The 19,115-nt window shown below is 49.6% G+C and overlaps 1 protein-coding gene across 10 annotated transcripts in view; it reads left to right on the plus strand.

Annotated features, from left to right (window-relative positions):
* LOC144770929 (uncharacterized) overlaps positions 1–19,115 on the plus strand; it is a 584,254-nt gene that overhangs the window by 170,908 nt on the left and 394,231 nt on the right. For 9 of the 10 annotated variants that reach the window (XM_078655752.1, XM_078655753.1, XM_078655757.1 and 6 more), the window contains exons 8-9: positions 5,645–5,755; positions 15,152–15,211. In XM_078655752.1, coding sequence (XP_078511878.1) covers positions 5,645–5,755; positions 15,152–15,211 — 171 coding nt within the window. The remainder of the gene's footprint in view (positions 1–5,644; positions 5,756–15,151; positions 15,212–19,115) is intronic. The other variant, XM_078655758.1, reaches the window with a different exon arrangement.

Raw genomic sequence — 19,115 nt, forward strand, 5'->3', positions numbered from 1 at the left:
TGCTGCAGGTGACCAGGAGGAAGATGTCCGGGTGGATCCAAGGGTGGATCGAGGATGAAGACCTGAAAGCAGAGGGCACAGAGTCTAGGTCACTAGCCAGTGACCGGGTGGAACCAGTAAGGAACCAGATGTCGTCGAGGAGCAATCAGGTGCTGTTGTGAAGCTTGTCGTTGCAGCCACGCGGACCAGGAGGCATCGAGGATGACCAGGTGCTGGAGAGGAGCTGTCCCATGAAGGTTCTCGCAGATGGAGGGGCCGACTTCAGGATTGGAGTCAACAAGCCTAAGCAAAGGCAACCCATGCAGGATACACAAAAGGCTTCTGGTGCAGACCAGGAGGGTCTGAGGTACTTCACCTTTTCAGGGAAGCGAGGGCCAGTCTGGAGCAACCAGACCAGCGATGGATTTTCAAAGGAGTCGTTGTCAGAGGGCTACTAGCCAACGGGCCTGCAACCGGACAATGCGTTGAGCAGAACACAAGCAGAAGGGCCCCACACAGATCTCGTGGAGCGTGGAGGGCTGGTCTTCGGTGCAGGTGGAGCTCGGTGTCGGGGTGTCTCAGTCCCCAGTGCACAGCTTCGAGGATGCCTCAGGAGCTGCGCTGTTAGCAAGTTGAAGACTTTCCAAGTTGCCTGCTTCCACGGATTCCGACGCCTTCCACGGAGCTCAGCTGAGTCATGCAGTGGGGTCAGAGGAGTCCGGGGGTCGAGGTCTTGTCAGGCTCTGTGCTCGGGTTCCGGCGGGAACGGGGACAAAGCAAGCCGTCGAGTTGCTGGATGGTACCTGGTTGCCCAGGGTGGTCACTCCTTGGCCACAAGGGAGATTCTTCAGTCTTCAGCTTCAGTTGAATGTCGAAGGGTCCAGAGTTTCGTCTTCAGTTCGATTCAAGGATTAATCTAAAGTCTCCTGGGTCAGCTCCTACCTTTATACAACTAAAGGGGGCTGGTTTACTCACTAGGTCCCTCCTATGGGTGGGACCAGGAAGGGGGGGTGGTTACACCCCCTTTCCTTTGTGCAGTTTTGCGCCAGAGCTGGGGCTGGAGTGCCCCAGCAACTGGTTTGAACTGGGGTATGCATGGAGCACCTAGTGTGACCCAGGCATGTCTCATTCTATTCTGCCCTCCCTGTCCCAATACACAAAATCCTGTCTGGGGTGGTGCTCGCACCTCTCCAGGCAGGAAACCTATTGTCCAGGCCTCCCTCGCTGGAAGGACTCCCAGCAGCAGGAGGTCAGACTTGTGTCTGTGGCAGCAGCGTCCATTTTGTGACGCTGGGGCTCTGGTTAACTTTAACCGGGATAGTCAGCAACAACAGGTCTTCTCCCTCTAGAAGGGTGGAATTCTACCCCCGTCGCCAGAATTGGCGAGGGGTAGTATGACACCTTACACGACATGTTTAGATAAAGCCAAACCAAAGTTAGCATTCAACCGCGAGGATTATAATGCACTTAAGAGTAACAGCTATAAGGACATGGTTCCGAAAGCTGCAGACAGGCTCAGCTCAAGCTAGAGCACCATCTCACACATAACCAAGCACTCTGCCTCCAGGATTGTTAAGGCCTGCCATAGGAGTGACTTATAGGTTACTGTGTGTCTATATTTAAGGGTAGATATAGCAATACTATACCTAAGCAAGGGGTGATTACACGACCTTTCCCCAGCTGAGTGATCAGCCAGTTGTGTCAGTTTGAGTGGCCAGCCAGTGGTGGCATAATACATGCTGTAGCCCTTGGTAGGCCTTGGTTACACCTATGCCCTTAGTACCTAGGGTACTCTTCTACAGGGGCTGATGAGGTGAGTCTATTCCCAATTGTGGATGTACCTAGGGTACATGGTGTGAATTTAGAGGGAGTGCATCTGGGATGTGGGTCTGATTAGCAGGCCCACAGCCACATCTAAGTCGAAAACCAGTAAAACAAAAGCAAAAAGTGGGGGTGACCATAGGAAGCAGACCCTACTCTCCTACAGAGGTCATGCACTTGTTGATGCATGTTGGTCCTTGATTGTCCAGGGCTTTGTGAGTGTGGGTCAGCATCTTGAACTGCCATCTCTTCTGCACCGGGAGCCGGTGTAGCTTCCTAAAGTGCAGTGTGGTGCGAGTACGTCTGGGGAGGTCAAGGATGAGTCTAAACGCTGAGTTTTGTATTGTCTGTAGTCTCTTTAGGAGGCGTGCGGTGCTTCCTCCATAGAGTGTCTTCCCGTAGTCCAGCCTGCTTTTAATGAAAGCCTGCCTGATAGTCTCTCTCTGGTGTCGACTGAGAGCCACTTGAAGATCTTGCAGAGAATGCATTGGGTGTGGAAGCAAGCGGACGAGACAGCGTTTACCTGTTGCTTCATGGATAGCTTGCTGTGCTAGATAATGCTGTGGTTGCAGGCATAGCCTGTCTGGTCGGAGGGTGGGCCGAGTTCCGCAGGTCACCATGTGTCCATTTGAGGGCCTATCCCTGGATTTCAATGTGGTGGAGTTTGTTGATTAGGATGTGATGGGAGACGGTGTCGAAGGCAGCTGATAGGTCCAGGAGGATGAGGACTGGTGTTTCGCTGTGGTGCAGGGAGGCCCTGATGTCGTCGATCGTTGCGATCAGGGCTGTCTTACTGCTTTGGATGACTCTGAATCTGGTTTGAGAAGGGTCCAGGAAGTTGTTCTGCTCCAGGTGTTCGGTGAGTTGCTGGTTGATTGCCTTCTCGAGAACCTTCACTGGAAGGGGAGGAAGGAGATGGGTTAGTAGTTCTTCGGTCCTGCTGGGTTGGTGGAAAGTTTCTTCAGGAGGCGCCTCACTTCAGCATGTTTCCAGTCCTCGGGGAGGGAAACTGAGGTTATGGAGGTGTTCGGGACTCACTTGAGCTCGTAGCCAATCTTCCTGCTCTCAAGGTTGAAGACGTGTTGTGGACTGGATTCCGTTGGTGCTCCCATGTGCACGGTGTTCAAGATGGCGATTGTGGGTAGGGTTCTGAGAGGGTCCCAGTTGCTGAGTAGGTGTTCGGGTTCTGTGTTCATAGGTGGGAGCAGGCTGAAGTTGTGGACAGTGGAAGGTTGGGGTTTTACGTTCTTGTAAATGACTAAGATCTTGTCATGGAAGAGGTCCGCCAGGTTGTCACATGGTCCTTGGGAGGGGTTGATGTCGTTCTCGGCGGCTGTGAGGTTGGAGAACTCCTTCAATATGGCAAAGAGCTTCCTGCTGCAGTTTTTCTGGCTTCTATGCGGTTTGCTACTGTGTTCTATTTTGTTTCTCTCAGTTGGCAGTTGAGTGCTGTCCTGAAGGCTGTGATGTCTCTACTTTCTCCATTTTCTTTCTAGTTGCCAGCAGTTGCAGTAGGGTGAATTTATGTTCCGCTGTTCTTACTCTTCTAGTTGGTCCTTGGGACTTGGCTGGCTTGGCGGGGCGATTGTTTCGGTGCATGCTGTGATCCACTGGGAGAAATTCTACACAGCCTGCTCTGGGTTGGATGTTGTGCCTGGGAGGTGGGAGTTGAGAGCGTTGTTCCTCTGGTCTTCTGAAACATTTTTCCAGTCTTTGCACTTGGATTTGGGGGTTAGGGCCAGTGTTGGGTGGTCTGGTAATGGAAAGTGGACGCTGTAGTGGTTGTTCCAGTTGAGCCGCGTGACTTAGTTGTACTTGAATCTGTCACTGGACATGAAAATGAGGTCGAGCATGTGTCCTGTGATCTGGATAGGATCGGTGAAAAGTTGTTTGAGGCCCAAGTTGTTCATTCTTTCCAGGAGGTTGGTTATGGCGGTTTCTCTGGGGTAATTGAGGCGGAAGTTGAGTTCCTCTCAGAAGATGCAGTGTTCGGAGTTCGATTACGATTGGGACGAAGAGGTCAGTGATGGCATTACATAAGCTGGGGCTTGTTCCTGGTGGTCTGAAGGTGTGGGTGCCTCTGATGGTTCTTTTTCAATCTGTGTGGAGTTGGAAGTTAAGGTGCTCCATTATCAAGGTCGACTCGTCTCGGGAGGTTGTACAGTGGATGGTTTTCTTGTAGATGATGCAATTCCACCTGTGTTTGTTGTTTCAATCCCAGTTTGCTATATTGTAGCCTTCGAGGTTGGCGATGCCTGGCACTGAGGCGGAGGTGGGGGGGGGAGGGGCGGCGGGGGTCAGGCAGGTCTCTGTGGTAAAGATGACGTCCGGGGTGAAGTATTAGATCATATCCCAGATCTCCGTGGTGTGTTTGCTGAGTGAACGAGCATTGAGTAGAATACACTGGAGTTGTGCAGTTGCGCACTAGTTGAATAACGCTGCAAGCATGAGACACACAGCACTTTGTTCATGCTAAGGATATCATTCCTTTAGCTTACATAACATTTTGCCAGACAAATCTTTCGCTTCTAAGCAAACACAACTTTTTAAGGGACACAACCAATCATTTCCCAAATACATGGATGATCTGGATCGAATTGTAGCACACCTATGAAGCAGTCAGTATTCTGCGTAAGCCCTGAGGAAGTCATTGGGTTACACCCACTGGACGAAACACATATTGACCTGCTTGGATGTTTTGTAGTACAGAAGATCAGAATTGGCTGGCTGGAATGTTAAAAAGCACAGAATAAAGGAAGACTTGCTTGACTGTCTATTAATATTTTTTATTTAAAGAGTTGTGTGCAAGCAGGAAATTGAATCAAGTAATGTGATATATTTCAAATTTGGAGAGCATGAGAGCGGCTGCTCTTCCTTAGCCAAGCACCTGCGATCAATTATACAATTGATGCAGTTTTACATCTGCTTAACTATTGTACTTGGTAAAGATTTGAGCGACAGTTCTCTGGCTAGTCTATATGTAAACTCTACATATGGATACAAAACTTGCCTTAGTGACAGACCTTCCTCGTTCATATATTCATACAGTGGTACTCTAAACTGGCAATCAAACAGGTTGGGCTGCAGGGGTTCGGCAACTTGTACAGTGAACAACAAACAGTACGTCCTGGGTGGTGGACAGTAGGAATTCCGCACCCCTACTGCACCAACTACATTCAGTCTTGAAATAGACTTGAAGCTGGGTTTACCTGAAGCCCAGACAGTTTCCCATTTGGCTCTCCATGATATCTAGTGAAAATCCATCGTTTTTACGCCACCACGGTTTGGACTTAGCCATTTGTAAATCAGTCTTGAACCTGTCCCCATCATAGGTTCTTTTTGCATTTGTCGCACTAAATTGAACTAGCAGATGTTAAATCACTCTTGACTTTGACTGACCTTGTTCCTACAGAATCTTAGCTCAACAAAAGTCATCGTTGCATAGGGCACATCACCTCCCGCCCATAACTGCATATCTGTTTTTTACCCCATCTTTTCCCTACGCTTCCTAGACTCCTTATCTATTTCAAATTAGTCATTATGAAATCTCCTCTCCGTGTGTATTCCAAATCATTCTGTCTGTTCTGCAACCACCTGTCTAATTTTTCTCTCTCGCTGCCCCTTTGTTCTTCAGTTTGAAATTTTCTAAGATAGCCCTGCTTGTGATGCTCTGAAATTATGTCTCCACCGTGTAGCACTTTACATTTTAATTCTCATTTTACGTTGTTTAAACATCTCTTTTTATGTCTATTCTCCTATCGCTACAGCGCTACAGTGTCTTCAGGGCTGGTTCTTGCTCTCCATAGGGAGCTATGAATTTATATTTATTTACTTCTACAAACAGGCTTTCCGATGATTGCATCGGTCAACTCTTTACGAGGAACAGAGGAGAAAAAGCTTCACTCCGCAAAGCATCAGGAATCAGCGCCACGTAAAGATATAAGTTGTAATTCTGGTGAGTGAGTGTTGGCCACTACTTGTGAAGGTTCGTTATTTCCACGCATGTTCCACAGAGGAAGTGTGAAAAGGGGACAACCCAGCTCAGGTAACTGATATCTGTATGCATTTATATATTAACCGAAAAAACATCTGGCCGTGATCAAAGTCCTCTTTTTCTATCTTTTTATGCCACTGGAGAAGTGAATGATTCAAAAAGGGGGTGGTGATGGACAGAGTATCTTAGTTAATCAGAACACTCCTACCCAGTCAACAGATCAGGGCTTGATCCATCGCCGTTTTTTAGCTCACTGCACCATCCCAGTTCAGAACCTGGGTACATGCAAATTAGTCTGTCCCTGGCCCAGTGCATCATGGGAACAGGGCAGACCAAACTACCAAGCCAATTCTTTACTGGAAAGGAAACAAGCTTCCGGGGACCGTTTTCTGGCAATACAGCCGTCTTCGGCCCGGCTTGCTTGAATCCTGATGCGGACCGGCACCTAGGGAGGTCGGTGACGGGAGGACTTACCGGAGCGCATGAGGAGAGCGCGCATCTGCCTTGAAGGTGGCGTGGCGGTGGCTGTTCCCCGCCTTCCCCCTTTGGGCCTTCTTATCAGGGCCTGACCTAATCTAGACGCCTCGGGACAGCTGGGTCCGCTTGGTGGTAGACGAGAGGCCCTGCTGGAGAATGCCCTGGCAAGACTGACATAACGGACCGAGCGGATGCAGTGGCGCTTGAGAGTGGACCGCTCTGGATAGGTGGAGAGCGGTAGCGGTGTCCAGGGATCCAGCGCGTCTGAGGAACGTCAACGCCTGGTGGATCTAGGGACGGTGACTGAAATCGACTCCCCAGATAGCGATAGCTGATGCTCTCGGCTCGCAGTCTGCACACGAGGGTCGGAGGAGTAGTCCTGCAGAGCTGAAGTTCGGTTGGGAGCACTGGAGCGGAGTAGAATACCGGGTGGACATAACCTACTCCCCGAGGAATGCGACTGAAGGCACACAGCCCTCGTGTCCTGGGTTGGAAACCAGCCTTCGGGACTGGACCATGGGGAAACAGCGACGGACGACTGGAGCGGTACAATCTGACCACGTTGAGGACTCACTTGCGACCCAGGAGTTGGGCTCGACTGGAAGCCATGCTGCAGGGCTACAGCAACATCAGATGGAACAGATCCTCAAAGCTATACCGGACACGAAAGAGGCGCTACGCCAGGATATAGCGCAGGTGTCCACGAGCCTCTGATTATTGCGGGCGGACCATGGGAAGCTGGCTGACCGCGTTAAAAGCACAGAACTTGTATTGGAAACGCTGGAACCGGCACAAAAGGCGACGGATGCGTTTGTGAGTGACTTATTGCGCAGAGTACAGCAGCTGGAGAAGAGGGCCGAAGATGCAGAAGGGCGCAACAGGCACAATAACATACGGATAGTGGACCTGCCCGAAAAAGTTGAAGGAGACAATATGGTTGCATATCTGGAAACATGGCTGCGAGATGTGGTCGCCCCCAAGGGATTATCGCAGTTCTACACGCTGGAAAGGGCCCATCGCGTGCCTGTTCGCCCACCGGTTCTGGGCCGCCCTCCCCGGCCAGTGGTGGCACGCCTGTTGCACTTTAAAGACCGAGACATTATATTGCAGAATGCCCGAGCATCTGGCCCATACCGGGTAGACAACGCCTCGGTCTCCCTCTACCCTGATTATTCCCAGGAAGTACAACGGAGCCGTTTCTCGTTTTTGGCGGTTAAGAGGGCTCTTCGGGAGGAGGTTATACAATATGCCCTGTTGTTTCCGGCACGATTGAAGGTGATGGTGGATGGGACTACGACCTTCTTCGATACGCCAGAGGAAGTGTGACACTGACTTGAAAAGTATCGAACGGGGACTGATGGCGCTGGACGATGGGAGAAGACGGCCGAGACCCCATCGAGACCTCGTAGGGGCCGTCGCATCAGGAAACGTGTGAGGAAAGAACAGTTGCCATCGACTTCTCAGATGGAACTGGAGAGGCAGGCGGCCTTGCAGGCGGTATCTGTCATATCGGGAGCTGCAGCTACGGCTTCACTGGTGGGCTCAGGGTCTCAGCATGGCTCAGAAGAGGTGGTGTCGGAGGGTTCTGAGGAGGACTCTGGAAATTTACCTCAGGTTACCCCGGGAACTGTCGATGGCCTGTTGGACGAGTGACTATGATTTACTTCAGCCTGTATACAGTAAGGGGGTGTGCGCCTAGTGTTTTCCTCAACTGATGAGGGGAGTGGGTATGGTCCTACGGGAGGTGGCGGGAGGCTTGACTCTTGGCTGAGGTGGGAGGATGGCGCACGGGGGGGGGGGAGGAGGAGATCCTAGGGAGGGGGGGGCTCGCCGGGGGCGGGACACCGCTAGGAGGAGGGGAAATCTGTATAAGAGGCTCGACCAACACACAGAGCTGGTGAGAACGCTGTCCGGCTCGGTGTGGTGTAGAGTCACCCCCTCTGCCTCACACTTACTGTGAAACTCTGGTAGCTACCAGGGTATTTTCCTTTGAAGGGATTACGTTTGGATGGGTAACTATGGTTTAGCGCCTGTTCTGGGGAAGGGTGGGTGGGGGTTTGTTGGGGATGTTCTACAAGTTGGGGGTGTGTCAGTGTGCCCACTAGGCTGTTTTGGATTGTGCTCTGTTGTATGCTTCCTTATGGCGACCCGACTTGAGCTAAGATGTATCACCTGGAATGTGAGGGGATTGAACTATATGAGGAAACGTTATAAAGTGCATGCATATTTAGTCCGCAGGGGGTTCCAGGTGGCCTTTTTACAGGAAACGCATATTGATCAGGCGGAGGGGCGGGCGCTGCAGAGAAGATGGAGGGGACAATTATTTTATACCACCTATTCTGCGTTTGCCAGGGGGACCTTAATTTGGGTGCGATCAGGGGTTCCCTTCCAACCCATGAACACGATAGTAGACTCAGAAGGGAGGTTTGTGGCGGTCCTAGGCCCCCTGGACGGCAGAGATGTAACATTTTGCAGTGTATACGCCCCAAACTCGGAACAAGCCGCATTCTTTTCGCGGCTTTCGGGGAGGCTGGCATGGTACTTAGCGGGCTCGTGTATGTGGGAGGAGATTTTAATTCCGTCGCCGATGTGGAGTTGGACCGTTCTCATCCACCGTTGGCCCAATCAGCGGTACATAGAATGGCTAAGGCGAGGAGGGAATGGCAGGAAGCATGGAGCCTTGTAGATGCTTGGCGTGTGCATCACCCCACAGACAGGGACTACTCGTTCTACTCTGTTCCGCATGACTTACATGTACGACTTGATTGCTTCTTGTGCACCCCGGGGGCCCAGGAACTCACGCATCATAGTGAGTATCTGGCGAGGACACTCTCGGACCACAACCCTTGTTTGATAACAGTGCTTTGTTCGCGACAGCGGCAAGTGATTCCGACATGGCGTTTGAACCCAATGACTTTAGAAGACCCAGTGTTTAATGCAGTGGTCAGGGAAGGCATTGAACATTATTTTTTGGAAAACTCGGGGACGGCGACGAGTAGAGCGCATGAGTGGGACGCCTTCAAAGTGGTGGTGAGGGGGATATGCATTTCATCCGTCATGGGAACGCGTAAGACGCTATTGCACGACATAGATCGGGAGGAGGCTCATCTGCGGCAAGCAGAAAGAGACAATCACGCGGATGGGGCGGTCAAGAGGGGGTGATGGCTGCGCGGGAGAAGGTGGCCTCTCAGGTTGAGCGGTTTCGCTGCTATGATTATAAAGAATACATGGTGCGCGCACACGCCGAAAGGGACAAAGTGGGGTAGTTACTGGCCTGGCTGGCCAACCCGGCTCTCAGGGGATCCCCCATAGTGTCACTGTCTACGGCGGATGGGGGCCTAGTCTACTTGCAGAAGGAGGTCAATGACCAATTTCTGGAATACTACTCGCTCCTTTATCAGTGTAGGGTGAGAGAACCGCCTGAGGGGCTGGATGATTTCTTGGAGACAGCACGGTTGCCACGCCTGGAGCCGTGCCAGGCCACCAAGCTGGGTGGCGCTATTTCATTGGGTGAGATCGGAGCAGCGGTTAAAGGTATGGCCAGGAGAAAGACGCCGGGGGCTGATGGCTTCCCGGTGGAGTTTTATGCAACGTATATAGACCTTCTGGCGCCGCAATTGCACTCAGTATACGGAGAGGCGTGGGAACTAGGCAGATTGCCGCCAACCACAAGAGAGGCGATCATAGTGACATTGTTGAAGAAGGGCGGGTCCCCACTTCCAGATCAGCGTACCGACCGCTATCGATGCTCACGGTAGACTACAAGGTTCTGAGTAAGATTTTAGCCGCGCGACTATTGGATCACATGAGCACCCTGGTGCACCCAGACCAATCGGGCTTCATCTCCACCAGGAATACTGCGATGTGCATACGGAGGCTGTTACGGATTATGGGGGAAGAAGCAAAGGTTCGTCTGGAGCTGTGGTTCTATTGGTGGATATCGAGAAAGCATTCGATAGCGTGGAGTGGCCATACTTATTCCGTGTGCTGAAGGAATTTGGTTTGGGAGATAACTTCCTACGTTGGACCAGACTGCTATACAGCTTTGCCATGGCTAGGGTTCGTACGGGGCGCACTATATCAGCGGCATGCCAGGTGGAGAGAAGTACCCGACAGGGATGTTCTTTATCTCCGCTGCTTTTTGCGCTCGCAATCGAACCTCTGGCAGCACATGTTCGACAGGGACAGTTGTATGAGGGGGTCTTGCTACGCGGAGAGGTTCATTATATCTCCCTATACACGGATGACCTTTTGTTGTATCTGGCAGATGCAGGTGATTCCTTGCGAAGCGCCAGAGCCTTTCTTCGGGAGTTTGGTCATTTGTCGGGCCTGCGGGTGAACGGGAATAAGACCTGTCTGTTTCCTTTGACCTCAGATAGTCGGGAACCTCTGGCACTTGAGGATTTGCGGTGGGAGCCTAAGTGCTTGCCGTATTTGGGCGTCCGCATATTCCACGCTCACTCCGACCTTTTGGAAGTGAACGTGGGCAGCGTGATGAGGGAGCTCGGAGGTAGCATGGGCTTTTGGCGAACCCTTCCCCTTTCGGTGGCTGGGAGGGTAGCGCTACTTCTTTTGTACTTTGCCGGTATGGATCCCTGTATCTTTTTTTAAGACGCTACGGGCGCTGGTGACGGGGTTTATCTGGGGATCAGGCAGACGGCGTGTTGCGTTGAATACTTTGATGCGGCCGAGGGACGAAGGGGGATTGGTGGTCCCAGATTTCGAGTGGTACTACTTAGCGGCACAGCTGCAGTGGATAGCGCGTGAGTTTATAGGCCCGGACGGACCGCAAGGGAGAGTTATTCCCCGTCACGTGCTGTCATTCATAGTGCTTCGGCAGAAAATTAGGATAGATCAGCTCACGCTTGAAGAGCGCACCCTCCGCCTGTGCTGGACTCGAAGTCAGAAATGGGCGGGTTTTGCTGCCCCGTATGCTCCGGAAATTCCCTTGGGCATGTGCACTGCCCTCCCACATGGAGGAGATTGGTCGGCGTTGGCTGGCTGGGAGGAGCGCGGGGTCCACATGATTGGGGACCTGTATAGGGACGGTGTCCTATTATCTTTCCAAGAATTGCAGAGTGCCTACGATTTACCAAGGGGGGATTATTTATTTCATGCCGCTCTCGTGACGGGAATTCAGAAGCAGTGGAGGATGGGGCTGTCGGAGCCCCCAACTTCGTTGGGCTGTCAATACATTACAATGACGGCAGGAACATGCAAAGCGATTACTTGTCTGTATAGGCGGCTGTCCATGGAGAGGCTTTTACCCCTAGATAGGCTAAAGAGCAAATGGGAGGAGGACCTTGGCAGGCCCATTCCTGAGACAACATGGCCCCAACTGTTGAGGAGGACCTGGAAGGGCACACGCAATGCCAGGTTTCAACTGGTTCAATTTTTTACTCTCCACAGGGCCTATTTAACCCCGGTTAAGATTCAACAGTATTTTGGGGGAACTCAATCATTGTGCCGTAGGTGCAACGCAGAAGGGTCTGATTATGGCCACATGTTTTGGTCCTGTGTGGGTCTGGGATCTTATTGGGCGGAAGTAGTGACGTGTTTGAATCGGGTAACGGGGCGTGAGCTGGAGGTAGAGATGGGAACTTGCCTTTTGCTTTGGTTTCCTCATACTCCCAATACTAAAATTACTAGCAAGTTTTATGATTTAGGGTTGATAATGGCAAAGAGGGAGCTCACCATGCATTGGAAAGCGAGAGCGGGACCTAACTTACAGAGATGGAAGGCGAGTTTCTTGAATTGGGCGGGTAGTGAAGGGACGCTTCGTCTGCAACTAGCCAGGCGTACATCCAATGACAAGGCGCTAGAAGCGGCAAGAGCATGGGGGCATTAGTGGCAGAACTTCAACCACCGATAGAAATAGATGAGGGGGATGTAGGTAACGCTGGACCTGATCAAAGAATAGAGGCAAGGGCGGGGAGCACTGGGGGACACAATGGGGATGGGGACAATTAGGTATGTAAGGAGAGGAGATCGCTCACACACTCTAGGCTAAGGAGTCTTGGAGGGTCGAAACAAGGGCTCAGAGCACACATGAGTGACTGTACGGAACCTTCTGTTTCCAAGGATTGAAGATGATGTTATTCTCCAATGGTTTGTGTTAGATCCTTCACCACGAGGGGTTTACGCAACTAGACGAAGAGGGGTGTTCGAGGGCACACTGACTGGGGGGGAGGCTGTAGTGAGGGAGGTGGGCGGGAAAGTTGGAGGAAGAATGTTGAGAACTGGTTTCTCATGTACTGTAAGTTGGCTAATGGACCATCTGCGTAATGGTCTGACAGGTGTTTTTATAATGCTTGCATGGCGAACGGAGAATTTCAATAAAAATTACTTTACAACAAAAAAAATGAAAATCATCTGCCACTTGGTCCGAACTCGAAGCAGTTCCTGAAACCACGAAGATGTGGAACATTTAAACTCTCAGAGCTTCCTGTTGCTTTGTTCACCAAATGAATTCCAGCCACACTCACTCCAAAGTCCTCCCCACTGTATCTTGCCCCTCAGTGAGCCTTGATTGTCCCGATATTCTGTTATCCCCAACAGCATTTGTTAGCCTATAACAATTCTCCATCCAACCGAGCTTGCAAGCTTTATACACGAATAAACTCGGTGAGTACGCCAAGCAGGTTATATGTTGAATGCTGAAATCTTTTACCTATCAAGATGTCTACTGATATTGTACGATTTAATGAAAGAGGCTGTATATACCTTCTTTTTTTGGGGGGTGTGGCAATGATTTAGGCAGCAATATATTTTATTCATTTATTTGATGCTTTGCCCAGATTTTTGGGAAGGGTGGCCGATGCTATGAACCACCTTACGGGTTCACATAATTAAGTGGCCCCGCTACCTTCCTTTCTAAAGGGGGCTAATAAACAGACACAAGACGTCCTATGATGTCGAATAATATGTATAATACATGCAAGCATTCGATTTATTTTTCTTGCAGTATTTGTTTTCCCGTGATGGAGGGACTTTCCCCCACACATTGTGATCGAATGAGGATCCAGACAAACCACTTTTGACCACTTTTTTAGCCGGACTTAGGTGAGGTCTATATCGGGACTGGGAGAGATAGACGTCCTGAAGACGATCGGGTGACCTTATGGCACAGTAATTCGGTTGTAAAATGTTGACACAAGCAGTACTAGGAGGGGTGTTGTGAGATCTTTATATTCTCTGGTAACACAGCCCATCCTTCACGTTTTTAATCCTGGATGTGCAACCTAGAAATAAAGGAGTTGTTGGTATCCACAAGCCAGTTTTAAGCACACTTTCATGCTGCACTTTGTTCTATCACTATAACCAGTCACAGGGTGATATTCACTACTTTATCACTGTGTTTGTCACATCTATGTCGTGTTAGATTTGTCCTTGCATTCTTGTTGTTTGTTTTTTGTTCTCCCCCTCCCTATGCTCCGCCCTGAGTGTGGCTACGCCTGAGCGTTTTGTAAGCAGACCCGATGATGAAGCATGTCACACACGCTTGTGTGCGAGTGAGGGCAGTTTTCAAACAGATTGGTTTTTGTCTCTCTGATTGTGGTGTGCTATTGGTGCATATTTTTCTGTTCTTCCCACCCCTTCTTGTGTTTACATATTGCATTAGGGGGTTCGGGGTGGTGGAGTCTTTTTTTCGCTTGACCCTCTCCCCTTATACGTGAGTAATGAGTGAGGAGGATCACTGAGCGAGGAGGATCACTGAGGATCACTGAGCGAGGAGGATCATTGAGGATAACTGAGCTAGGACGATCATTGAGGATGACTGAGCGAGGAGGATCATTGAGGATGACTGAGCGAGGAGGATCATTGAGGATGACTGAGCGAGGAGGATCATTGAGGATCACTGAGCGAGGAGGATCACTGAGGATAACTGAGCGAGGAGGATCATTGAGGATCACTGAGCGAGGAGGATCATTGAGGGTGACTGAGCGAGGAGGATCACTGAGGATGACTGAGCTAGGAGGATCATTAAGGATGACTGAGCGAGGAGAATAACTGAAGACGACTGGGGGAGGAGGATCACTGAGGGTGACTGAGCGAGGAGGATGACTGAGAATGACTGAGCGAGGAGGATAACTGAGAATGACTGAGCGAGGAGGATAACTGAGAATGACTGAGCGAGGAGGATAACTGAGAATGACTGAGCGAGGAGGATAACTGAGAATGACTGAGCGAGGAGGATCACGGAAGATGACTGAGTGAGGAGGATCACGGAAGATGACTGAGTGAGGAGGATCACTGAGGACGATTGAGTGAGGAGGATCACTGAGGACGACTTAGTGAGGAGGATCACTGAGGACGACTTAGTGAGGAGGATGACTGAGCGAGGAGGATAATTGAGGATGACTGAGTGAGGAGGATGACTGTGTGAGGAGGATAACTGAGGATGACTGATGACAGAAGAGAATGCATGAAGATTAGAAGGACAACAAATGAGTGAGGAAGATGAGTGAAGAGGACGACTACGGAGTGAGGATGAAAACGGAAGATGAAAAGTAAAGAGTGAGGAACATGAATGTGGAGTGAGGAGGTTGATTGAGGAGTGAGATGACTGAGGACGATGACTGAGGAGTGTGACATGAGTGAGAGATGCATCTGGGTAGTGAAAAAGACCTCTGGTGCTTGAGAGAAGCAATTGAAGATTGAGGCGCATCAACCAGGATAATAACATCAAAAAACGTACAACGTCCAGTCCGTGAGGAGGGTGTGGAATGTTGTCCTTAAAGAAGGACGCTGAGGCCATCATGGTCACAAGTGTGGGCTGGAGGTGGTCTTCATTCCGACCCTGCCACTCAGCTCTAGGTTTACACTACAAGGAGTAAAGTCGCAGGCATCTTTAGTGACAACATCTATTCTTTCTAACAGGCTCTCCTGACTGCCATGAAGACGATCCTTGTTCCAGTGACTCAGAAAGCTCAGGCACAGGTAAGAGGGTAATAGTGTCATGAAAAGATCCAACACCTCTCACTGTTCCCAGCCACAAAAATCCCACCCACAGTCTTGATCTGGTCCTGAGGTTACAAATCCAAAACCTAAAACTTTCAAAAATTAGATGCTATGAAGAACTCTCTTCTTATGGACATTTATACAAACGTATCATATGCTCTCTAATGTCCTCTGCACTTGGAAGGGACAAATATACATATGTAGATTTTCTCATGGAAAAATAGATGTCACAGAAGTTTGCTGGGGTACAGATTCCAGGCCTACTTCTGTAACATTCCTGAAAGAGACACATGTGACCAATGCAGTCACATATACCTGCAGGGGCACCTTTATGACTTTCTTTAAGAAATGATTTTCATGTTGCCAAAAATAGTTTTGCATTACTTTTCCCTTACTAATGTATTTCTTATATATTGGCATAAATCAGGCATATTTTACTAAATGATACCTCAGAGAAATGGTGTTTAAAGTTGCACCAATAGTTTAGCAAAACGCTTGTTCCAAGGTTCAATATTTTGTGTACATTTTATTTTGAACGCAAGCAATCGCCAATCTTGTTCTCATGCTTACGCATGTATTTGCATATAATCAGGGAGCAAATTAAATAGCCTCAGATTGTTAAATATGGCAAACATGATTACACACTTTCATATTAAAACAATTGTCAGTAATGCAACTGGAGCTCATTCTTCACTGCATTTTTGTAAAAAATAAAAAAATTCTAAACCTTTCCTTTATTTGCATTCTCCAAAGTATTACAGTTATAGGATGACATATTTATGCGTAATCTCCATAACCTTCAGTTGCATACTTTAAACATAAGAATTACAAACCCTTTAGGACAGTCGGGCAAATATTTGATAGGAACATCAATACTCTTTCCAAAATCCTATAATGCATGCACTACGTGACTTCAGCATCCAACAAATAATTTACCACTATTTAATGATTGCTTATTACAGCATCAAATCTCAGCCAACTATTTCTACAGTAGAGGAGTTAATACCAATAGTAACTATATCAGCTGAAACTGCATCTGTGTGGTCAGACTGTTGTGTATGCAGCCATTCTGATATAGGGCTCCAGATATCTTTAGGTCAAGACGCTGTAGGCATAAGTTCCCAAAATAGCGAGAGCTGAGTTTGACAATATGTGACGTCCCGTAACCATGCTGTAGTGGATGGGGCACTTAATTTCCTCTAGTGTATAGCTACCCCGCGTTTGGCCAATAATAATAGCATGGGTGCAATTTCCGAGAGTGTGAAGGTGTTTCCTGCCTAACAACGGGGAAGGTGTTGTTGGTACATTAAGAATTTTACCAATAATATTAAATTTGTCTGTCCAGTATTTAGCTATGGGAGGGTATTCCCAAGCTACGTGCAAAAACATTGCTGACATCACTACATCTCCAGCAGTCGGCAGTTGGTCGCAATCCTATGCGGTGGAGCAGGGCAGGGGTTCTGTAGAATGTATGCAAATATTTCAAATGAATCAACCGCAATTTGTAATTTGGGAATAGCATCCTTAATTGGCCACAACAAAATTTCCACTGCTCCTCTAGAAGTGGTGGTTGTAACTCAGTAGTCCACATCTGTAAAGGTTTGGGCTCCAATATTGGACATGTAGTCTGCATGGAGCTGTATAGGTCAGTGATAAGTTTATGTGGCGACTGATTGATTAGTATTTGCTCCAGAGCCTGCAGTGTGGGAGGCGGGTTGGGGATGGTAGTGTGAAATTGACGGGAGGTTGCTTTTATACGGTGATACAAAAATATTTCAGAGGAGGGTGCTACACCTTGTTTTCCCACCGGGGCGGGCGGTAGGTGTCGGCCGGATGTAGGTCTGCATATGTGTTCATGCCCAGCCTGTTACAGAGTGACATTTCCTTTGTCCTCCAATATCGGCAGCTGGGAGTTATGTGCCAGTGGGACCGAGGGGGCATATAGAACATCCAGACCGGCTCTCCGACGCAGGCCATTCCAGCTCCTTCTCAGTGCCTCAACCGGGTCTATTTCATCCCGCGGTCTTGTACATCGTTGAAATATCGCGACCGAGAGATGGGTCGGAACTGCTCTGTCAATCTCGACCGCCACATGCGGCCTAAAGGGTGTGGGATGGACCCAGTGATGTAGAAACTGTGCCTGTGCACAGTATGCATAAAGCTGGATATCTAGCGCACCCAGTCCACCTTGAGCCAGGGGAAGGGTCAGGAGCTCCCACGACACTCTGGCTTGTTAACCGGCCCATGCCAAGGATATCATCAGGGATCGCATTGTCTTGATAAAGCCTGCATGAGGGGGAAGTTGATAAACAAATAGAAACATTTTGGGAGGACAATAAGGCTAGCAATGGCTATGCGTCACGCTGGGGAGAGCTGCAGCCAGGGCCAGATCTTTATTCTACTCTCCATACAAGTCACTTCTTTCCCATAGTTTTCATCCCAGAGGTCTTGTACATTAGGGCTCAGATATATACCTAGGTAGCGTACCAGTCCTTCTGCCCATTAAAGAGGGTAGTCTAGTTGATGAGGCAGGTGCAGGTTGTGAATGCACTGCATTGCTTAAGAGCACTTGTCTTAATAGTAAAAGCTTTGCATCAAGTCATGTACACAACTTTGAATAACTTGTGCACCTTTCATTAAGTTTATTATTCGTACACTCAGTCAATAATTTATAAAGCGTGGTAAATCATCCGTGAGGGTCTTGAGGCGCTGGAGTTGCTAGCTGCTGCAAAGTGATGTGCTGAGGCGTTCCTCGGGTGCAGGGCAAGTATGTTCCAAGCTTTGGTTGCCAGATGTGAGAAGGAACGTCCTCCGCTGTTGGCTTGACAGATCTGTGGGGTATCTGCGAAGAAGAGGGAGGTGGATCGTTGGTGCCTGGTCAGCTGGTGGGAGGTCATGCACTTGTTGATGTATGTTGGTCCTTGATTGTCCAGGGCTTTGTGTTGTGTGTGTGGGTCAGCATCTTGAACTGCCATCTCTTCTGCATCGGGAGCCGGTGTAGCTTCCTAAAGTACGGTGTGATGTGGGTACGTCTGGGGAGGTCAAGATGAGTCTAAACGCTGAGTTTTGTATTGTCTGTAGTCTCTTTAGGAGGCGTGCGGTGCTTCCTCCGTAGAGTGTGTTCCCGTAGTCCAGCCTGCTTTTAATGAAAGCCTGCCTGATAGTCTCTCTCTGGTGTCGACTGGGAGCCACTTGAAGATCTTGCAGAGAATGCATTGGGTGTGGAAGCAAGCGGATGAGACAGCGTTTACCTGTTGCTTCATGGATAGCTTGCTGTGCTAGATAATGCTGTGGTTGCAGGCATAGCCTGTCTGGTCGGAGCGTTGGCCGAGTTCCGTAGGTCACCATGTGTCCATTTGAGGGCATATCCCTGGATTCCAATGTGGTGGAGTTTGTTGATTAGGATGTGATGGGAGACGGGAGACGGTGTCGAAGGCAGCTGATAGTTCCAGGAGGATGAGGACTGGTGTTTCGCTGTGGTGCAGGGAGGCCCTGATGTCGTCGATAGTTGCGATCAGGGCTGTCTTACTGCTTTGGATGACTCTGAATCTGGTCTGAGAAGGGTCCAGGAAGTTGTTCTGCTCCAGGTGTTCGGTGAGTTGCTGGTTGATTGCCTTCTCGAGAACCTTCACTGGAAGGGGAGGAAGGAGATGGGTCAGTAGTTCTTCGGTCCTGCTGGGTTGGTGGAGGGTTTCTTCAGGAGGCGCCTCACTTCAGCATGTTTCCAGTCCTCGGGGAAGCAAACTGAGGTGATGGGTGTTCGGGACTTACTTGAGCTCGTAGGCAATCTTCCAGCTCTCAAGGCTGAGGAAGTGGTGTGGACTGGATTCCGTTGGTGCTCCCAATCAATCAATCATAGGATTTGTAAAGCGTGCTACTTACC

Source organism: Lissotriton helveticus, chromosome 7 (genome assembly GCF_964261635.1).
Source record: "Lissotriton helveticus chromosome 7, aLisHel1.1, whole genome shotgun sequence".
Classification (NCBI taxonomy): Eukaryota; Metazoa; Chordata; class Amphibia; order Caudata; family Salamandridae; genus Lissotriton; species Lissotriton helveticus.